The sequence below is a fragment of the Nelusetta ayraudi genome, unplaced genomic scaffold (genome assembly GCF_046127955.1).
Source record: "Nelusetta ayraudi isolate G7.1 ecotype Tasmania unplaced genomic scaffold, CSIRO-AGI_Nayr_v1 ptg000004l, whole genome shotgun sequence".
NCBI lineage: Eukaryota > Metazoa > Chordata > Actinopteri > Tetraodontiformes > Monacanthidae > Nelusetta > Nelusetta ayraudi.
In genome coordinates, this window is record NW_027466054.1 from 10,136,763 (window position 1) to 10,156,499 (window position 19,737).

General features: G+C 42.6%; 1 protein-coding gene across 1 annotated transcript in view; it reads right to left on the bottom strand.

Moving 5' to 3' along the window:
- Window positions 1-3,706: 3,706 nt before the first annotated feature.
- Window positions 3,707-19,737, bottom strand: part of dchs2 (dachsous cadherin-related 2) — a 28,161-nt gene continuing 12,130 nt past the window's right edge. Inside the window, exons 10-20 of the mRNA XM_076034098.1 lie at window positions 18,749-18,988; window positions 14,702-14,836; window positions 12,636-12,845; window positions 11,118-11,978; window positions 10,356-10,469; window positions 9,423-9,634; window positions 9,064-9,215; window positions 8,521-8,651; window positions 8,152-8,438; window positions 7,531-7,672; window positions 3,707-6,618 (exon numbers count right to left, since the gene is read on the bottom strand). Of these exons, the coding sequence (XP_075890213.1) occupies window positions 4,013-6,618; window positions 7,531-7,672; window positions 8,152-8,438; window positions 8,521-8,651; window positions 9,064-9,215; window positions 9,423-9,634; window positions 10,356-10,469; window positions 11,118-11,978; window positions 12,636-12,845; window positions 14,702-14,836; window positions 18,749-18,988 (5,090 nt within the window). The 3' untranslated portion in view covers window positions 3,707-4,012. The remainder of the gene's footprint in view (window positions 6,619-7,530; window positions 7,673-8,151; window positions 8,439-8,520; window positions 8,652-9,063; window positions 9,216-9,422; window positions 9,635-10,355; window positions 10,470-11,117; window positions 11,979-12,635; window positions 12,846-14,701; window positions 14,837-18,748; window positions 18,989-19,737) is intronic.

Sequence of the window (19,737 nt, forward strand, 5' to 3'; positions counted from 1 at the left end):
GTGCGCCTTCCTGTGGTTTCAATTTTACGCTCATCTCTATTAGCATTTTATTGAGATACGCACTGGGCCTCTGTACATGTTTTGCATTGTTGTTTCTGGCTTGTTTTTCTGCGGATTCAGTGACACAGCAAGTTACATTTCACTTCCACTGTGAATGGTTGCGGTGCAGAGAAGTGCACGACTGCAGATTTTTGAATTAAACTGTGTAAAACATGGTTTAAAGGGTTTCTATGTCTGTATTTTTCCACTTGAATAGAAAATATAATTTGACAGATTAGACCATATACAGAGCGACTGAATGTACAGATTGTAAGGTAATACACTGCATTACCTCACATGTGTATATAGCAGGCACACATATTTTAACACTGACAAATGTAAAATCTAATTAAATATAATTGCGGCAGTCTGATGTGGGTTTGTTATGTTCCGTGCTGCCGGAGGAACAGAGAGAACTGAGCCTTTTCGCCTCGCTCTGAGCGCAAAAACAAACTGCAATGCTGAGTTATGGCATCAGTTTTCCGTTACAGATTCCACCTGTTGTATGTAAAGCCACAACAATAGATTGGAGGAACTCCTCTGAAGTCTTCGCACATGAAAGATGGTACACATTACAGGCTGAGATCAGACAGAAAAATAAAAACAGCCAAAGTATCTCATTACAGCGTGGGCAGCTGGCCTCTAGTCTGCAGACATTCCTTACACGTTATACTTTTTTTTTTTTTTTAATTTTTAACTTTTTCTCATTTTTCTTTACCTACATGAGCACTTCCAACAATCAGTCCACTTTCAATTTAAAAGTCCCTGATTTATTTTTTAGCAGCATTTAACGAAACAAGACACATTTTTCCGTCTCCTGCTTCGTTAAACATAACATTGCTTGTTATGTTTAACGAAGGAGTTGGGTGGCTCGAATACACGCCGACAGCTACGTTGTTTTCTGTGTAAGACACTTTCAGGAACTTTTCGGGGCTTGCGTGTGACTCATTTCGGACACTTGCCGCTGACGGGTGTGAAATTATAAAACCTAACCGTCAGTTGTGCAGTTCTCCAGAAGGCTGGTTTGCGTAAATGAGTGACGGGATGATGATGATGATGATGATAGAGATCTGAGTTACATAAATAAAGTTTCCATGGAACATTAGGCTTCTTAAATATTTACGGCCCCACATTTAATGGTCCACAAAATAGCTATTTTTGTATTTTCATTTTTCATCCCAGACCCCAGCAGAGCCATCTAAATTAATTAGCTCTCCTGAAAAAACAAACTGCGAAAAAAAAATCCACCCAAAAAACCTTTAACATTATCTCAAGAACAAAGCATATTTAGCCTTATGTTTGCGGCCTCCAACAAGTTAGCTTCTAGCTTCTAGCTATTGATGTGTCATTGTACTTTCCACGTTTGGAAAGAGGATAAAAACAAATCAGCTAGAGGGTGTTTTTTTTTAAATGTAAATGTAACACCTTACTGTTCGTGCTGGGACATTAAGTTATCAAGGCCCTCTGTGACATCAAAAAGGGTAGAAGTCTTTTTTTTTAGCATCAACTTTTTGAAAGTGGAGCAAACAAAGGAGGAATGAACTCTTAATTCCTCAAAAGGCTAAAGACGGCAACATGGGTTTGTATCGTAGTGTATACTATATTTTTGCATAAACTATAAATTGTCAGGGATCCAATATGTAGTTTTCCCAGCATATTATAGACACCGTTCGTTCATAGGGTGGGTTAGAGGTTAAGAGTTTGAGACTTCATCTTGCCAAGCCGTGGGTTACGATCATTTTCACCTCTTCAAGCTCTAAAATGTGTTGATGAATGTGTGCATGCGAGAGCCAAGTACTCTTACTGTATTTTCACAAACTGCGTATCCACAAACTTAGTTGTCTAAAAGACACAATCAGCTCGACAGCTGCGCAGCCTGACTCCTGAGCGGCTCAGAAACAAGAGCTTCTGCCGGATCTCCATTGGAAAAGATCTCTTCTATCACCATGATCTCAAGGCTAGGGAGCTGCAGGAATCACAAATAAGGAGAAGTGCAGACATTGTGAAAACCCGCAGAGGTGCAAGCGCGCAGACGGGACCCGCTCAATAAATAATTACACACCTATCAGCGGCTACACGCAGCGCACACTTGGCTTGTATGGTTTCGGAATCTGACTGTTTATTATCCCTGGTGAAGCTATCTGATAAAGACTTGACTCCTCAGCTTCCTCAGCTCATGTGTTCCCTGAGGGCAGCACATGAACAGCAGACCCAGTGGAGCCATGCTAACTCACTTAGCTTTCCTGAACAATTCTTAGGAAAGAGAATTCTTGAATTTTCAAGTGTATCATGCGGTGGGCAAGAACAATACAGTCCACTGCTGTAAAAGCTCAGCTCTCTGTCTTTTAAATTAGCATCTTTAAAACCAGAACGACACTGGCTACGATAGTGTAAAAAGCAATAACATCTGAAATTAAATTGACTTCAAATTACACTGCAATGACAACACACGTGAGATCTTGTGAGATAATTTCAGGACATTCAAATTTATAATTAAGAAGTTAAGAAACCCAACTCATTTTCAATTTTTTTTTTAATGTATTTATTTATATTTTTAAAGTTGAATAAAAAACTTAAACCCCCAGGATCTATGAAATGCATAGAAAGGTCAAGAACTGTGTATTTAGAAATACTTTAAAATAAACAATGCTGTCTTTCAAAAGAATATGAGCTGATAAAGTAAAACAGTCACTGGTAAAACATCCTGCGTGTAAAACAATACATGAAGAATATACAGATCAAAAGACCTTTATTGCAAAATTGTACACACTGTGCTGTTTATAGGGTGTCAGTATCCTACAATCAGAGCACAAACGATTCAGTCACGAAAGGGAGATTATTTCTGTCTATAAAAACGCAAACGGATGGAGTGGCTTTGTAAAAATCTGTCATCACTCTAATCAGAAACAACCAAGCAACTACTACCACTTCTTGAGTCTGTTTCCAATTAATAGCAGAGGAAAATCACTTAATTTTAAATTATTCTTGATGACGTCTGCAAAAGCTTAGACAGTTGGCTAGCTTTGAAAGAATGAACAGTATAAGACTGATAATAGGAGTTGTCCTACAAGGAGGAAATTAAGTGAACTTTTTTTGAGGCATATTACTGGCAAAATACAAAACGGACGCAAAAGAAGTCTGTATTGAATACTGGTTTTTAAAAGTTTTCAGGGAGCAAGTCTTTGCCACAGAACAAAGACGTCTTTCTTTGGTAATTCACTTTCAACCTCACCTTGGCAACTTTTTTCATTTTGAAGTTGCAACTAACCGCATTAAGAGAGTGTTTCATTTTCTGCACATATTAACATGTTTACAACAAGACATTCAGTAATTACAGTCACATTCAAACATCTGCTCTAGTTCAAGAGCTGCATTACAAAGTTATAAGGTAATACCAAACCCCTTTTCTTTAATGTAGATGTTAGTTTTATTCCAAAACACACTACGACATTGACCTCAATCTGACGGACCACTTTATATTGAATGAAAACTCTGTCCAGTGTTTCCCGCTGAGACTGACACTGGGAGAGAAATATTTTTGGACACCCTTAAATTTTCAAATACGATAAAATATTGGTTTTTTTTTGTGTGTGTGTGTGTGTATCAAAAGATGTGGGTGCATCAGACAGATGCAAAGGCAAACAATTGTTTTATTTATTGTTAAAAAGTAAAAAAAAAAAAAAAGAGGAAACACTGGATGTGTGCCAAGATCCAATTTGGAAATAGGCAGAACAGTGCACCCGTAAGAAAAAGCATCTGGGTTGTGTGCAACTGTTCAAAACAGAAAAAAAAGAACTAGGAGTGATTCTTGATGCAATACATGACAAATGCATGAGGTGTCACAAACTGATATGACTCAAACAAAAATGTAACTGTGAATTACTATTAAAGTCCCATCCTTCTTTAGGGAACACCTGATGGTGGAGGAAGATTGGGACTGAATGCCACAGACGAACTTGGTCAAAGTTCATGTCTAAACTTGAATCTCTGCCTCCAACAGGCTTGCAGTGAGGGGTCCTGAGTCCACTCTTATACCCCCCAGCCCAGTGTCAGAGACAACTGGTGAGACAGTAGGCGTCCGAACAATGAGCGACGACAGTGACGGGGAGAAACTGGGAGTCATTGCTGAAGGCGTAAGCCCCGTGTTTCTTGCTAATGGTGAATATGCGTATCTACGAGAGGATGACTTCCTACTCAGACCTGGCACACGCCCTGGCTTCCGTGGAGGTACAGTCCTAATGCCAGGCTGAGCCACTCCTGTTATGAGAGGTGGCGGGTACATGAGGCAGCTGGTCTCAGGTGCTAAGTCCTCACGGCCACCTTGAAGCTCCTCATCAGGGAGCATCCCGATATCGGTGAAGACCGAGGCCAGATTCTGGTAGCGTGGCTCCCAGTCCAGAATGTATTCCCAACTATAGCTGCCCTGCAGCTGCTCGTCCAGGCACAACAGTGAAGACAGAGAATCTGCAGATGCCTGGGCCTCTGATAAGGGAGCGTACCCATTTGTCCTCATGCTCTCTTCCAAATCTTTCACTCTAAGCATTGCAGGGAGTGGGGCCTCACCTCCTCCCTCCTCTTTGAAGTGGAAGAGACTTTCTGTGCTGGCCATTCCAGACACAAAACATTTATTAACAATTTGCTCCAGCCCCACATTGATAGAGTGGCAGGAGACATCGTCCCCTGGAACAGTTAATTGTTCCATCTCTGTGGACTGCGTGCCCCGGATTGATTTGTTTCTTTTTTGACAAGGGTATTCATTAATCCACTTGATCTCCTGGTCCTCTGCAGTCTCCCCCTCTGCCGATCCGCGGCCACTGGAGTCTGACTGACTGTATATGTTGGAGATATCTCTTTTGGCCACCAAGATGCCAGGCCGTTTCATTTCCTGCAGAGAGATGCCGCTTTGAATTTGGCCATTGGGTCTTCTAAATGAGCCGGTGCTATGGTTTAGGCTTGCAGCAATGGAAGCAGCCTTTTTGATTGCCGCTTCCTTGAGTTTATATCTCAGAACCAAGGCCACGAAAATAAGGAGGATGAAGAGAATCAGCGTCAGTGAGACACTCAAGCTTAGCATGTGAGTATCTAGAGGTACACCAGTTAGTGCCTCGACAGAACTTGAAATATTGATGAAAACAACACAGTTTGTGGTCCTGGAGGACAGTCTAGGACTACTTGCAGATACCACAAGCTTCACCATTTCCTCACTGGCAAGGCTGCCTCTTCTGCGATACACGTGTTCCGACACAAAAATGCTTCCAACAGTTTTGTTGACTGAGAAAAATGGAGACGGATCTTGGAGAGAATACTCCACTATTCCATCCACTCCTCCGTCATGATCCATTGCCATCAAGTAGCCGACCACCTCGCCAGGCTTGGCTTTTTCTGGCAAAAGAAAATGGTACTGTTTCTGGGTGAAGACAGGACTGAACTCGTCAACACCTTTGATGGCTACCTGCACTCTGACGGTAGCTGCTTTCTCTCCTTTGTCTCTGGCTTCCACAACAAAACAGTACTCACTCTCACGTTCATAATCGAAGGTCTGTCTGGTGTGAATATCACCTGTTAGGGGGTCGATGACAAACGCTTCCTTCTTCTCAGGGCTCCCGCTGCCATAGTCCATGAAGCAGGAAGACAGAATGGAGTAGGTGAGATGGCCGTAGGGTCCCAAGTCATTGTCAATAGCGTGGACGGAACAAGCGTGGGTAAATGCTGGGAGGTTTTCTAGCACGGAACAGTTAACAGTGGGGAACATGAAGTATGGGGTGTTGTCATTTTCATCCAGCACTGTTATGAAGACCACTGCAAAAGCCACTTTACGCTCTTCCGCTAATTCACCGCCGTCACATGCTCGGATAGTCAGGGCATATTGCGAGTCTTCTTCATAGTCAAGAGAGTGGTTGACTATCAGGATCCCAGTGTGAGGGTCAAGCTTGTGGTGACCTTTACTGTTCCCTGAAACAATCTCATATCGCAACAAACCATTGGTTCCCAAGTCAGGATCATGAGCAGTGACCTGAAGCAACGTGGTGCCAACATGGCTGTTTTCGCTCACCTGTGCGTAGTACTCTGTGCTGGAAAAGACAGGGGTGTTGTCATTGCAGTCCGTCACCGTCACCATAATGACAGCAGAGCTGTTTAACGGAGGTGTGCCACGATCGGACACGCTTACTGTAAGCACATAGCTCTCGGTGGTCTCACGGTCTAGAGACTTACACAGGACAAGTTTTGCAACATTGCTCATCTGATTTTCAACTTGCACCATTTTTTCCTCCAGACAGAATCGGTTGTCCTCGTTACCTCCGAGCAAGGTGTAGTCTAAATGGCTGTTTTCAGGGCTCCAATCTTGATCTTCTGCAGACAGTGTAAGCAAGGTGACATCCATGGGTGTGTCCTCTGGGACCGTGAGCGTGTAGATGTCCTGGTGGAATGTGGGTGCGTGGTCGTTGGAGTCCAGGATCAGCACATCGATGGAGGCGACAGTTGACAACGCAGGATCACCGTTGTCTTTGGCCTCAACCAGAAGATGGATCAAGTTGCTGTTTGTGATTGCCTTCAAGGGCTTGTTGGTGAAAACAGACCCTGTGAGAGAAAAACTGTTAGTGAATGAATCTGGTTATGTTTAAACTTTTGCATTCAAATAAGATATAGTGACTTTGGAAGGATGGCTCTGAAACACCAACAATCAACAAGCTGTCCTGAGTGAATGAATTACGAATAAGGGCGCACTCACACTAGGCAATCCGTATCGTGAAGTTTCAACAAAGAACCGAAGATGAACACACATACTGTAAGATCTTGTAGATGTAAAACTATAAACTATAACTATAAAAAGACAGTCTACAGATGGCAAAACAAATCCATGACATGTTCTTTGATTTTCTTTTTCACCAGAAAAACATCTATCAAACAAATCTGGCTAGTTGAGATTGAAGTGCAAGCTTAATCAAACTGCCTTGTCAGTACATGGCACACAGCACCCTCTCCCGCGTTTTGATCATTTCCATATGCAGACTGTGGGATGGCAATTGAATTTTTCTCCATTTGATTAGTCCTTCCACTTCACTGTCACTTTGCTATAAGAAGATTTTATTAATTCCGAGGCCTGTCTCGAAAGTTCACAAAACACAGGAACGGAAAATCTGAGGCAACTCACCACAAAAAGCCCAATTACATTTTTTTTTAATGTCATTTTGGAACACTATGGTCAACATTGATAAAATGTTAACTCTTCATTTCAGCTTTTTGCAGCAGAACAGGGCAATCACTTTTCTTATGATATAAAACGTTGGCATTAACAAAGACATAGTTCTGTAAACCAGCCTCCGTTGGTAGAGACCTGCCAGAACTAAGGAGTTGTGGTTTCAAGCCATCACTGTTGGAATTTATCGTCATACTATGTTTTTAGGAACTTAAAGTCTCAAGTTTTACTTCCAAACATGACAATGAATCTAACTGAAGCTATTTATACTTTTATTAGAGAAACGTTCCTACCGTTTTCCGGCTGGATATAAAAGCCTTGCAAAGGGGATGAAAGCAGCCTGTAGGTGACCTTGCCATTGAGTCCAGCATCCCGGTCTGTCGCAGAAACCGTCAAAACTAGCGTGTCTGCTAACACTAGCTCTGACAACTCCACCTGAAATGGAATCCGAAAGATGAGTCACTTGTGCCAAAAGATTATGTTCTGTGTTGTGATGAATCAGTTGACAGTTTAAGGTTGTCAAGATAAAAAGCGAGAATTAAATTGTGCGATTGATTATGGAATCAGATGAGATTTTAAGAATGCCTGAAAATACTATTTATTGAAAGGCAGCAACATGGAGGCTTAGTTGAAACTTGAGCGATCCAACTGCCTTGCTAGGTTGTGAAGATTGGCTACTAAAAACATACTAAACTGTTCTAACTGGGGTATGAAAAAAAGCAACAGTGAGTCAAATTTACACATGTAAAGAAATAAAAAATAAATAGCAAAACCAAAAAAGTTGTGATAAAACTGGAGAAAATTGTGGTTCTCTTTTCATTATTTACAATAGTATTAGTGTAGTCAATTACGCTGATGGAGTTATTCTAACAACAAAGTTATTCCCTTTGACCCAACAAAGATGTCATCTCTACCTGGTAGGAGACCTCGGTGAAAACAGGGATGTTATCATTGACGTCAACCACTTGAACTTTGACCTCTCCAATGGTGTGGTGGAGGGAGTCGGATGCCGAGACAGCCAGTGTGTACTCTGTCTGCTGTTCATAGTCCAAGGCCCGGGTCAGGGTGACCACGCCAGTATAGCAGTCAATCGCAAAAGGAAAATTGATACTACTGTTGTCAGAGAAGCTGTAGGTGATAACTGAATTCATGTCCACGTCGTTGGCAACCACCTGGGTGACCATGTAGCCTGCTGGGAGATCTATAGGGAAGTCAAAAAAAATATACAGAAATGAGGTGAAAATCCAAAAAGTTTAAATGAAAGCTGCAGTGTTTGGTATTACTTTCTGATATGAGCACAGGCTCCATGGGAGGGATGGCTGGACTGTTGTCATTGACGTCCACAACTTGGACCCGAATGATTGCGGTGGTGCTGAGTGGAGGATTCCCCTTGTCCACTGCCTGCACAATCAGCCTGTGAAAAAACAGCAGTGAGACACTAAGGCTGGTTCATTGAATACAGGTATTGCAGTGGACATACTGATAAATGATGCAACTTCAGTTTGTTTGTTTACATTTTTTTTTTTATTAAAAAGGATGAGATGAATATTTTGATAAGGATTTCATTTTATTGATTTGATACAGCAAAGTGTGTCCAGTCCTCAAAAACAAGTATCGTTAAAACCTGCCACTAACTAAAGTCAGATTGGATTTGAAATCCAGTGGTGACATTTTCAATGTTGACATGCCTGTTTGCATCATGACAGTAAAATCAAGGAAATACTTCTCGGCAAAACTGGTAATGCAGAGGCCAAAAATGAAGAAGTATGACTATCTGGAGCTCTGCCTCGACACTCTTATAGCTTTTATATGAAAAGTACTCTTACCTGTATGATGCAGTGATTTCCCGGTCCAGTAACACATTGGTGGCAAGAATCCCACGAACCGAGTCCAAGATAAAAGCTTCATTGGGGTCACCTGATACTATGGAGTACTCAATATGCCCATTAAACCCAGTGTCAGCATCTGAAGCAAACACCTGCAGGATAACATAGAAATTATTTAGAATAAGTATGATTTAATAATAATTTTTATTTATAAAGCGCTCTTACAGGAGCTCAGAGTCGCTTTACGGGTAAAATGATAAAACAATGCGAGAGAATTAAAAATTAAAAACTATTAAAAAATTTTAATCGCTTCCAAACAAACAAACAAAAAATATGGTTTAGATTTTCATCTGACTGACCTGCATAATGTAGGTGTTGTGTGATTGGCCCTCCCAGACCGCAGTTCTGTAGCTGCTGTGTTCAAACACTGGCGCGTTGTCATTTACGTCCAGCAGGTTGACAGAGACCCTGCAGTGAGCCGTCTGCAGTCCATTGTCAGCCAATACCACCAGTTGGATCTGAGGGCTCACCTCAAAATCCAGACTGTTGTCCTTCTGCACACGGATCTCGCCTGAAACACAACATAAGGCCGTAAAATAACCTCCGAAAGTCTAGTTGTGAAACTTGTGCAATGTTGTAGCCAGGTGCAGCTTATTCTAGTTTTAGTCAGAAACAAAGTTTCTTTCAAAATATGTCCAAATAGTCAGTTGAAAGAATATTTTGCACAATTGAGGAGTTGTTGTTTTTTTTGCTTGGCCCCTTTTTCCCACTGAGAGAGGAGTTGGGAAAAGAAAACAATCCCTCATCTATTTAATAAATGTGCTGATCTAAGCTTTTACAGGCTCAAATTTTGTGGTTAGAAAGTATCCAGTTGAGTGTCATCATAACTACACGGGCAACATATTGTGGTATGAATTGGGAGAAGAGTTTGGGTTGAAATATGATAAGAGTCAGACAGGCAGCAATCATAACCTTTTTGGAAATACTTGAGTATAAACAACAAGATGAAGCTGATAAGTGGAATGGACATTTTGAGGCGAGACAGAAATAACATAGAATGGTTGGATTTGGATACTTGGGAGGGGTGGATGTACAATAATTGAAAGTGACTATAAATGAGGGGTATTTTTGATTAAATGACTGGGATTTTGTGCTATTATAACAGCTTGCATGGTAAAAATGTGAATGATGTTCCAAGAATGACATCTGTTTCACATCGCCCAAGCAAAGGCTCAGGATACAGTTTATCAAATCAGAGCCTTTACATGCAAGATTTCAAGCGTGTTTCTTACCCGTGTGACGGTTGATGGAGAAATCGTGGTTCTCATTGCCACTAAATATGGTGTATGTGATCCTTTGCCTGCTGCTGGTTTGCTCAATGGCCTCCACTTTTGTAATCCAAGTGCCTTCATGAAAAGAAAGTGAGACATTTAACTCCAAACCTCCTCATACAGATAACTTACACGAAAGACAGCAAGTTCAAAAGCACAACAAATAAAAAAGTAAAAAAAGGAATGGTACAGGCGAAGATTGCCTAAACATTTTACATATTTAAAAAAAATATTAAATGTTAATCAAAACATGAAAACCCTTTTTGCTGTATGATTGACCACTGAGAAGTCAATAGTCCACAAGTCGTTCTAAATTTGTCATTCATTCTTTTGTGTGATGACCTCCAGTTCATCAACTCATTGATCCTGTTTATTATTTGCAGTGATGCCAGCAGAGCACAGCATAAAAACACGTAAAACAGCTTGTAATATGTTACCAGCTAAAAAAGAGCCAGCCTCTCTAAAATCTTGGTCTTTGACTTGGTGCTAGACAGCTGTCGAGATGAATTAAAACGGAGATAACAGTGTGCCCTGTGGTACTCCATTTTCAGTTTTGAAGACCGAAAAACTTTATAAGCGACAACAGCTGATCTATAACACAAGCAATGATTTTGTCGCATAATTTAATAAAATCATGGGCTGATATGTCAGGGTGATGAGGTGGTTGATGAAGATTTCACCGATGTTGTAAAAAAAAATGGAAAAGGAGTCGGGAAGACATACCCGCTCTACTGCTTTCCTTAATAGTCGTGTTGTACTCCTTGTTGATGAAATGCAGACCCTCATGCTCTCCCTTCAGATGTATCAGAACCAGGCAGGTGGAAGTCAAAGGAGGCTGGCCACGGTCTGAAACCACGACGTGTAACTTCCTGCCGGAGAAACCTGCTCTCACGCGCCTCCTCAGCGAGATCTCGCCTGTCTCGACGTTGACATCAAACAGGTTCTCCTCATCCGATAAGATGAACTGCACACTCCCGTTCTCATCCTGGTCGCCATCCGTCGCTGTCACAGTGGCTATAATCTGGTTGGGCAGGGTCCTCATGGAGACCCAGGCGTTGATGGGATTCTGCTCACAGACCGGCACATTGTCGTTGACATCCTCCACCTGTATGGTCATCGACACGGCGGAGCTCAGCGGCCCCTGGGTGCAGCCGTCTGTGGCCACGGCTCTGAGGGTGTACTGGGCCCTGCTCTCTCTGTCCAGGGACCTGGTGGTCCGGATCACTCCGGACAGAGGGTCTATCGAGAAGGCTCCCTGGCTGCTGTCCTCCGTCAGAGAGTAGGTCAGGTCCCCATTTGATCCCTCATCGGGGTCAAAGGCGCTGACACGCAGGACCTCGGCGCCTGCGAGGAGGCCCTCGCTGACGGAGGCGTGGTAGCTTTTGCGGCTGAAGGACGGGACGTTGTCATTCTGGTCCAGCAGGACCAGCTGGAGTCGGGTGAAGGAGCTCAGTGGGGCGGGGCCGTAGTCGCGGGCTTGGATGGTGAGTGTGTAGTTCTGCCTTTCCTCACGGTCGAGCACCTGCGTGGTGCTGACGACACCTGAGTGGCTGTTGATGGTGAAGCGGCCCCTGTAGTCCTCACCTGGGGAACCAATGATGATATTCATGAAGATGTAACAGTGTGTCGTTATCCGTTGTCTGTTGTGAAGTGTGTAGAGGTGGCAAAAGAGTTCACATTCTATACTTAAAAGTATGTATACTTGTGTTAAAAATATCTGGTAAAAGTAAACGTACTGATTTAACTCAATGAACACAATTAATATATACTGACTAGATACAGACAAAATTAATATATACTGATTCAACTGAAAAGAGAATCCTCTGAAATATGACCCAGTTTTATATTGAATGACACAACAGCAGAGTTTAAATAGCTCCAAGCAACCACAACTAAAAATAATAAGTGAATTTGTATAGTTTAAAGAATTTAAAACACAGCATGTTTTTCCGATGCAAGGAGTAGAAAGTGCAGCGATTTGTGTAAAAACGTAGGGAATAAGAGTAAAAAGACCTCAGAAAAAGAAATAATCAAGTTATGTGCAGATACCTGAAAAATCTACTTGTAAAGCAGCACTGTCACAAGTACACACACACACACACACACACACACACACATACACATACACACACACACACACACACACACACACACACACACACACACACACACACACACATTTCCCACCTCTGAAAGTGTGTGCAACACTGCAGGGCAGCGACACACTTCTTATGTCCTCACCTGATATGGAGTAGTGTATAGTTCCGTTTTCCCCGTGGTCTGGGTCAGAAGCTTGGGCAGTGTGTACTGGGCCAGGCGGCAGGTTCTCTGGGATGCTGATCTGGAAGGACGACTGCATGAACTCTGGGGGGTTGTCGTTGTCGTCCAGGACTGAGCACAACACTGTGGCTGTGCCCGTCATAGGCCGAGAGCCGCTGTCCCGGGCCTGGACTGCAAACCGGCACCACCATAAGAGAACAGTTAGACTTCAATCACAATATATATTTAATTCGAGTTTTGGTCTGCTGGCCTACATGACTTCTAACTGTATCTAATGATATTGAACTATGAATTAGTCAAGTGGTAACAGTCCTGCCTATTTTATTTAGATAAATACAGCACTAACTTTGGGCGATCAGAATTGTTATCAGTAATTATTTTGCAAAGAAGGTCTCAACCAACAACCACAACCATTGCATTTTGACTGTGTGATCAACTTCAACCGGCTGCTTAATTTTCCCCTGTAGTTTTAACTGGATGGCTCAGGTTCTACAAAGTCACGTAATGCAATACACCATGTAAATGTCCCGCTTCCCTGCACAAAACTGGTATGAACAATATTAGGAAGTTATCAAGACATTTCTAGGAGTAGAGTTTTGGCCGTAAAGCATAAAGCAGTGACTTTATGGATGTTTAACAGTGTTGCAGACATTGTGAATTTAGATTAAGACCCCGTCAGCAGAGCGGCCTGCAGCAGCTTTAATACAGGTACACGTTACAGACAGAACCTTGCATTTGTTTTATTTCCAGCCAAATGCGTCTGCAGCCCGAGATGATTGTCGCCATATATTTCAGCATTTCCCAGCAAAGCCCCCAGAAGATTCTGGCACCACTTTAAGACGTCCAGGCTTTCCCTGCCATTACTTTTGTTATTACATTTAATTGTTCATCGTCCTGCTCACTGTACAAATATTATGATAAAACATCTGAAAGCGTTTTATCGCTAAACACTGCTGACTAGATTGAAGGTAATTGCCGTGTGCGCCCACAAGAGAGTGAAAGAAAAACACTTCAAACAGGCAGAGCGGCGCAGCAGTCAGTGGACGTGAGCGGCACTGTACTCGGCCCCATAAAAGTCGACCGTTTCCTCCACATAAATCCATCTGTGGAATATTGTCGCCAGCGCACAAAAGACAGACTGTGAATTCTTTATGACTCTGGTCGTCAAGCATGACAAGGGAGAAGGTAGAGAATGAGAAACAGACAGGGCCAGTCAAATGCCCCGCTTTCGAAACTGAAAAGAAATGATGCAGGAAACAGTTGTTTGAATTTAGAATTGTTTCGAATTTTTCCTGATATTTGTTCAATGTTTTTAAAGTAAGAACATTTCAGCGTCGTATGGCTGAAACGGAACAAGAAAGTGAATCATACAGACAATCTACATTTTCCTCTATCTGGCTTACTGATGAATGGTCTCAGGGCATCAGTCTTATGGTGGAATCCCTTAAATGCCCTATTACTTTCAGTTCTTAGTTTTTGTTTTTGTTCTGACATTATTATGGCAGCCTCACTTGATCTTTCGCACAAAAAAGCTCAATAAATCTATGTAAAACAGAATATTTAATATGAGCTGGAGGAGGTGTTTTATTTATCTTTTATTTATATATTTTTTTGTTATATATTTTGTTTACATCTCCCTGCAGCTTTTATTACAAAAAGTGGACGTTGCTGTGGTTTAAACTTTATGACATGTTGCCAATTAGGAAATTTCAATTTGGTTTCAGACATGCAGTCAGGTTTTGTCTATTTTTTGTATCTTTACATGACGCACATCACATGATCAACATGTGTCACTTCTGCTTCTAAACAAAACTGAGATGTTTTTTTTTATTTTTCACAATGCAACAGGCCACTGTGAAAGAAGACAGAGAGGCTTCGAGGCGAGAAGCTCTTCACGTAATGCAGTTTATCAACAGACCTCTCAGACTCTAACTTAGCTTTAACAAACACAGTTACAAAAACAACAATAATACATTAACGATTGATAATAATGAGTCTGTGCGTGTGTGCGTGTGTGTCCCTCCTACCTCTGAGAGTAAAGTGCTGCTGCTGCTCTCGGTCCAGGTAGGAGGTGGTGGTGATCAGACCGGTGTAAGGGTTGATGCTGAAGAGTTCGTAGCCGGGACCAGGCAGTAGACTGTACCACACCACAGCATTCTCCTCTGTGGGGGGGGGGGGGGGGGCACAGGTCGTCAATACACCGACGAGAAGAAGGAGAAGAAGAAGAAGAAGAACTCATCAATCATAAGGCACACAGAACATTTTGAGTACTGCTTATCTCTCAGCATTTGTTGTTCACTGACTTCCCTGCCAGTGTTGCGACTGAGCTGTGAATCAGCGAAGGGAATCACTCGGCTGCTCGTCCCACTCACCCAGAAGAACCGATCAATCTGTGGCTCGGGGAGTGGGTGACTCAAATGACTCAAAACCCGATTCCCTTTGATGAGTGACCCCAATAAATGCGAGTCAGTAAAAAGAAGTATTCCATCACCTATCATGTTACCTGACACCTCAAGTTAATGAAAAATAGAGGCTTTGTTGGAACAATAATAATGAATTAATCATGAAGTCCTAAAGGGCAAAAAAAGGGTCAATACATTTTTTTGTTTCGGACTGTTGCATGTATTAACTGAAAATTTCTCTGCATTTTTAAATTGAAATTTGAACTTAATTTGCCGAGCTGTGTGTCATTGATTTGAACAGTATGCCTTGTTAACAAAAATATTTTGAGTTTCTCATGCGTGGAAACAAGCAGATAGAGTTTCCCTCATGTTCAGTCCGTTCAACGGGAACAGCATGCTTTGTGTCTTTCGTCTGCGCATCTGTCTTAATTCTAGTGCTGGGGTTTAGCACCTCATCAGGTGAGCTCTCACCAGCTCTGCTCCTAATTAAAAACGGGTCGTGCGGCGCACAGATTGGAAACAGAACCTGTTCGCCGTGTCACCCCAGAGCCCCGACAGAGGAGAGAAAGCTCCGTCTGAGTCGTCGGCACGGCGGCCGCTTCGGGGGTCGCAGCATGACCACAGCCAGCAGGAAAAAAAAGAAATCCCTAATTAAATAGTGTACGAGCTACTGGTGAGAGAGAGAATTAAAAAAAGTGCATTGTGGGAGAGGGGGGAATATCTGCCTGATGCAGTAATTAGGCCTCACATGATGACTTCCTGTGATCAGTGTTTACCAGAGCTGGAGCGGAGCAGAAAGAGCCCTTGTGAAATCAAGTGAAGCGGAGAAGATGGTTCATGTGCAGCTCAGCCTGTTTTAACTGTTTAAAGGGGTCAAAGTCAAAGAGGAAGTACTCATTTACGAGCTCATGATGCTATTCTTTCTGTCTTAGAATCAGCTGTGCGCGTGTGATTTAGTGGATGAAGGCACTTCTCACACAATCTGAGTGTAATTTTGAAAACCCCCCTTTCAAGGAACACTTACTAATAAAGTTTCTCAAATTGTCCTAAAACACTCGATATTTCAGAATATGCCGCTACATTTATCTATATTTTATCTACACTTTATTAAGCGTTGTCTCATTATGGGCAGTGGTCACCAGGTGCAGACTGGCCATCTGGTCCACTGGGAACTGTCCCAGCGGGCTGATGGCTTAAGTGGAATTTTGTTTATTTATTTGCACGGCCACAGAAACTGTCTGACAGGCCAGTTGTCGCGGTCCGTCGACACATCCCATCGGTTTATACAGCTGTCAGTCACTGGCGGTCTGTTAATCACATAATTACTAAATTGCTAAAGCTATTGAACGGGGCAGGTGTGACGGAGCAGCGGCCATCGTGTCCTGGTGCCGCTGGCAAACAGCTGAAGGTCTTTTTTTTTTTTTTTTTTTTTTCCAAAAGACGTCTTTAAAAAATTTTGTACTGGAGATCCCGCTTTTCATTTTTGCAGCCCTCATCGCTGTCAGTTCAAGGGACCAAAAAAGGCCAAAAGCTGATTTTGTTTGGTCCCTGGGAGGCACTGACTGCATTTACAGTGTCTTAATTTCATAGCAGTCGTTAAAACATGAGAACAAACCAGCGCAATTCTCAATCCGCTCAACACGGGAGCACAGACGGACCCAAGTAAAAGATTGACAAGAGCCATTAGCGTAGCATCTCTAGCTAATGAAGTTCTTAAACAGGTGGTGGGCCAATACAAGGAGAAAACAAAGGTCATCTTGGAGCAGTGTGTTTGCGGCCCAGGCAAAGCTGTTAGGAGGGAGCTCCTGAGCGGCCAGACGAGCCGATTCAAGGAGACGGATGAAAACACGGCGCTTATTGGCACAGATGGCTTGGATTATGGAAATCATCACGGGAGAGAGAGACTGAGAGAGGACCTTTCAGATCTCCCAGAGGAGCTGTGTGCTTGCTGTTCTTGGACAATTCTCACCCCCCAAAAATGTTGGTTCAAATCTAGGGACCCACTCCCTCGACCCCCACTCCTGTACCGCCACACAAAACCTCCCACCTCTGGTATTCCGGAGGACTGGCACTGTCAACAGGACCAGATGAAATGGGATTTAGGAGGCCCCTGTGCGCAGCGTGTTAAAATAAACAGGCCTGATGTGTGGATTTGTGAATGCGGCTGCGGGTCAGATTTGCGGGGGTGAACGTGTAGCACATGGAGGAGCCGCCGGAGGAGCGAGGCGTGAGGAAATGGGCCAGGGTTTGGTTCCAATTAAAGAGCTGTTTCACTCCATTAAACTAATGGAGTGAAGCAAAAGAGCGAAGGGCCACCGCTCGGTGCAGTGTCCACGTTCGCCCACAGCATGGCAAGAGCGGCTGTTTGCACTGATCAGCTCTGGCACCCCAAAAAAAAAAAAATCACTGTTCATTATTGACATTTAAATGAGCCATTTGGATTGTTATTTTGTTCCTTCCAGGTCAGTTATTTGAAATAAGTGAACCGACTAAGAGCTTGAATTGGTTCTCCAGGCTTAAAAGCTTTTCAGTACAAATGAAAAGCTTGGACGGCGTGCAACTTTTTGCTTAAAGGCCTTCTGGTGTGAATCAAGACGAGAAAATATCAGCAGCCTTTTTTATGAACTATTAGAAAGAAAACAAACCAATCAGCTCAAAATCAAAACCATCTGCGGAGCCTCACAGCCCAGCTTGCGTGGACTGGGAGACTTGCATCAGCGGTCTGACTTTGAAAGAATTTGGAAAAACACATCAAAGTGGACTGATCCACCGTGCATTGATTTTGTTTTCGTTGAACTACACACATTCATTTTTTAGACAACAACAACAAGAACACCATTTCTGCCAAACTTTGGTGTCGACTTCATTAGTCGTTGCTTTGACCTGATTGGTTTGTTTTTTGAAGAAAGTACAAAAAGCTCTTTACTGGGATTGTCCGATGCAACTGAACCAGATATTTCGGGACACATCAAATTGAATCGTTTCGCTCTGTAACAAAAATATATTATTTTTGAGTCACATTTGTTACCATCTACCTAGACATGTGTCGAATTGAAATATCACAGACAGTCGGCAGTTCTACAATTTACCCTTGTTTATGGTTCCACAACTTTTTGCCAAAATAAAGTGCTAAATTAAAATTTCGTATTTATATTTTCAGGTCAATATTTTTTTTTTTTTATGATTTTTTCTTTGGTTTTTGTCTAGCGAATAAGTCACAAATGTGGCCACCATAACAAAACCAGATTCATAAGATCTTCTGCAGCGGACTGAAGGACATTATAAGATGAATTTACGACATAAACTTGCAACTTTGTACGTCAGGGAATGATGTCAGTCTTCACGCAATCATACACAAAGAGAAAATGCCCATGACGTCACCAACACTCGAATGCTGCCACCTGGACGCTTTTAAAGCATATTGTACTTCCTTATCTGCTGCACTTTACACCTGCAGTTACACATGGAACACAATAAAAATGCAATAAACCCAGGATGATAGAGTAACTAGCAGAAGAGAACTACCAAACATACATATCGAAGCCAGTGTGAGTGCAAGCAACAGCATCCAGGACTTTTTACACTTTTAGGACACTTGAGTCAACTCAGTCCTTATTCATCTGATATTTAAAAACAATCTTATTCTGTTCATACTGTCGACTGGACTGTTACCTGAGTCCCCGTCAGTGGCAGAGACCCTGATCACTGGCTCTCCAGGGTCTCTGTTCTCCGCCACGCTGGCGTTGTAGACGCTCTGGCCGAAGACGGGCGACTGGTCGTTGACGTCGCCCACCTCCACCGTCAGGGTCTGGGTGGAGGAGAGCGACGGCAGGCCCTGGTCCACCGCTCGGACGGTGAGACGGTGGAAACGCTGCGTCTCGTAGTCCAGAGGAACTGAGAGGAACAGGAGGCCTTAGAGAGAAGGAGGAGGGTTTGGCGGGTTATTGTCACTCAGCAGATCTCTACTGTTGGCACAGTAACACTGGGTATAAGGGTTTAGTTTAGTTTTCTTGTAGAGCTGTGCCCACTATATAGAAAAAAACACATTATGCAAGATTCATACAACAGCTCAGTCAGAAAAGGTTTTGGTGATCAATTCTTAATTAATCATGTTGAATATTTCTTCTAAATCAACTAACTAGCAAACTAATCTAAACTGACACAATACTGTATTTCCCTCAGGGAAGACTCAGTAAAAACGTCAGGTTGCATCGCCCCCTACTGGTGAGAAGCTTAATTGCTTTGGCTAAAACCTTCACTAAGCCAAGACTGTCCTTGACAATAGACCACGTTTTCAGTTTTTGTGCTTTTGTGTCAATATTTCTATTTAACATTTTGAACACACACTGCCCCTCACTGCCTCTATGTCACGTGATGCACGCACGCACGCACGCACACACACACACACGCACACACACACACACACACACACACACACACACACACACACACACACACACCTGTATACATAAGATAGCTCTGTTCTTCCTCCTTTGATACAGTAAGTGCATCAGGTTCTTATTAAAACATACTCAATTAATTCTTAATAAACCTTAAAACTAGAACACATCTCTATCAGTGAATGCATTTATCTCTTTGTTTGTATATCAATATTTTATGGATGTTTCAAGCTACTGCTTATGCTATTTAGGTGACACTTA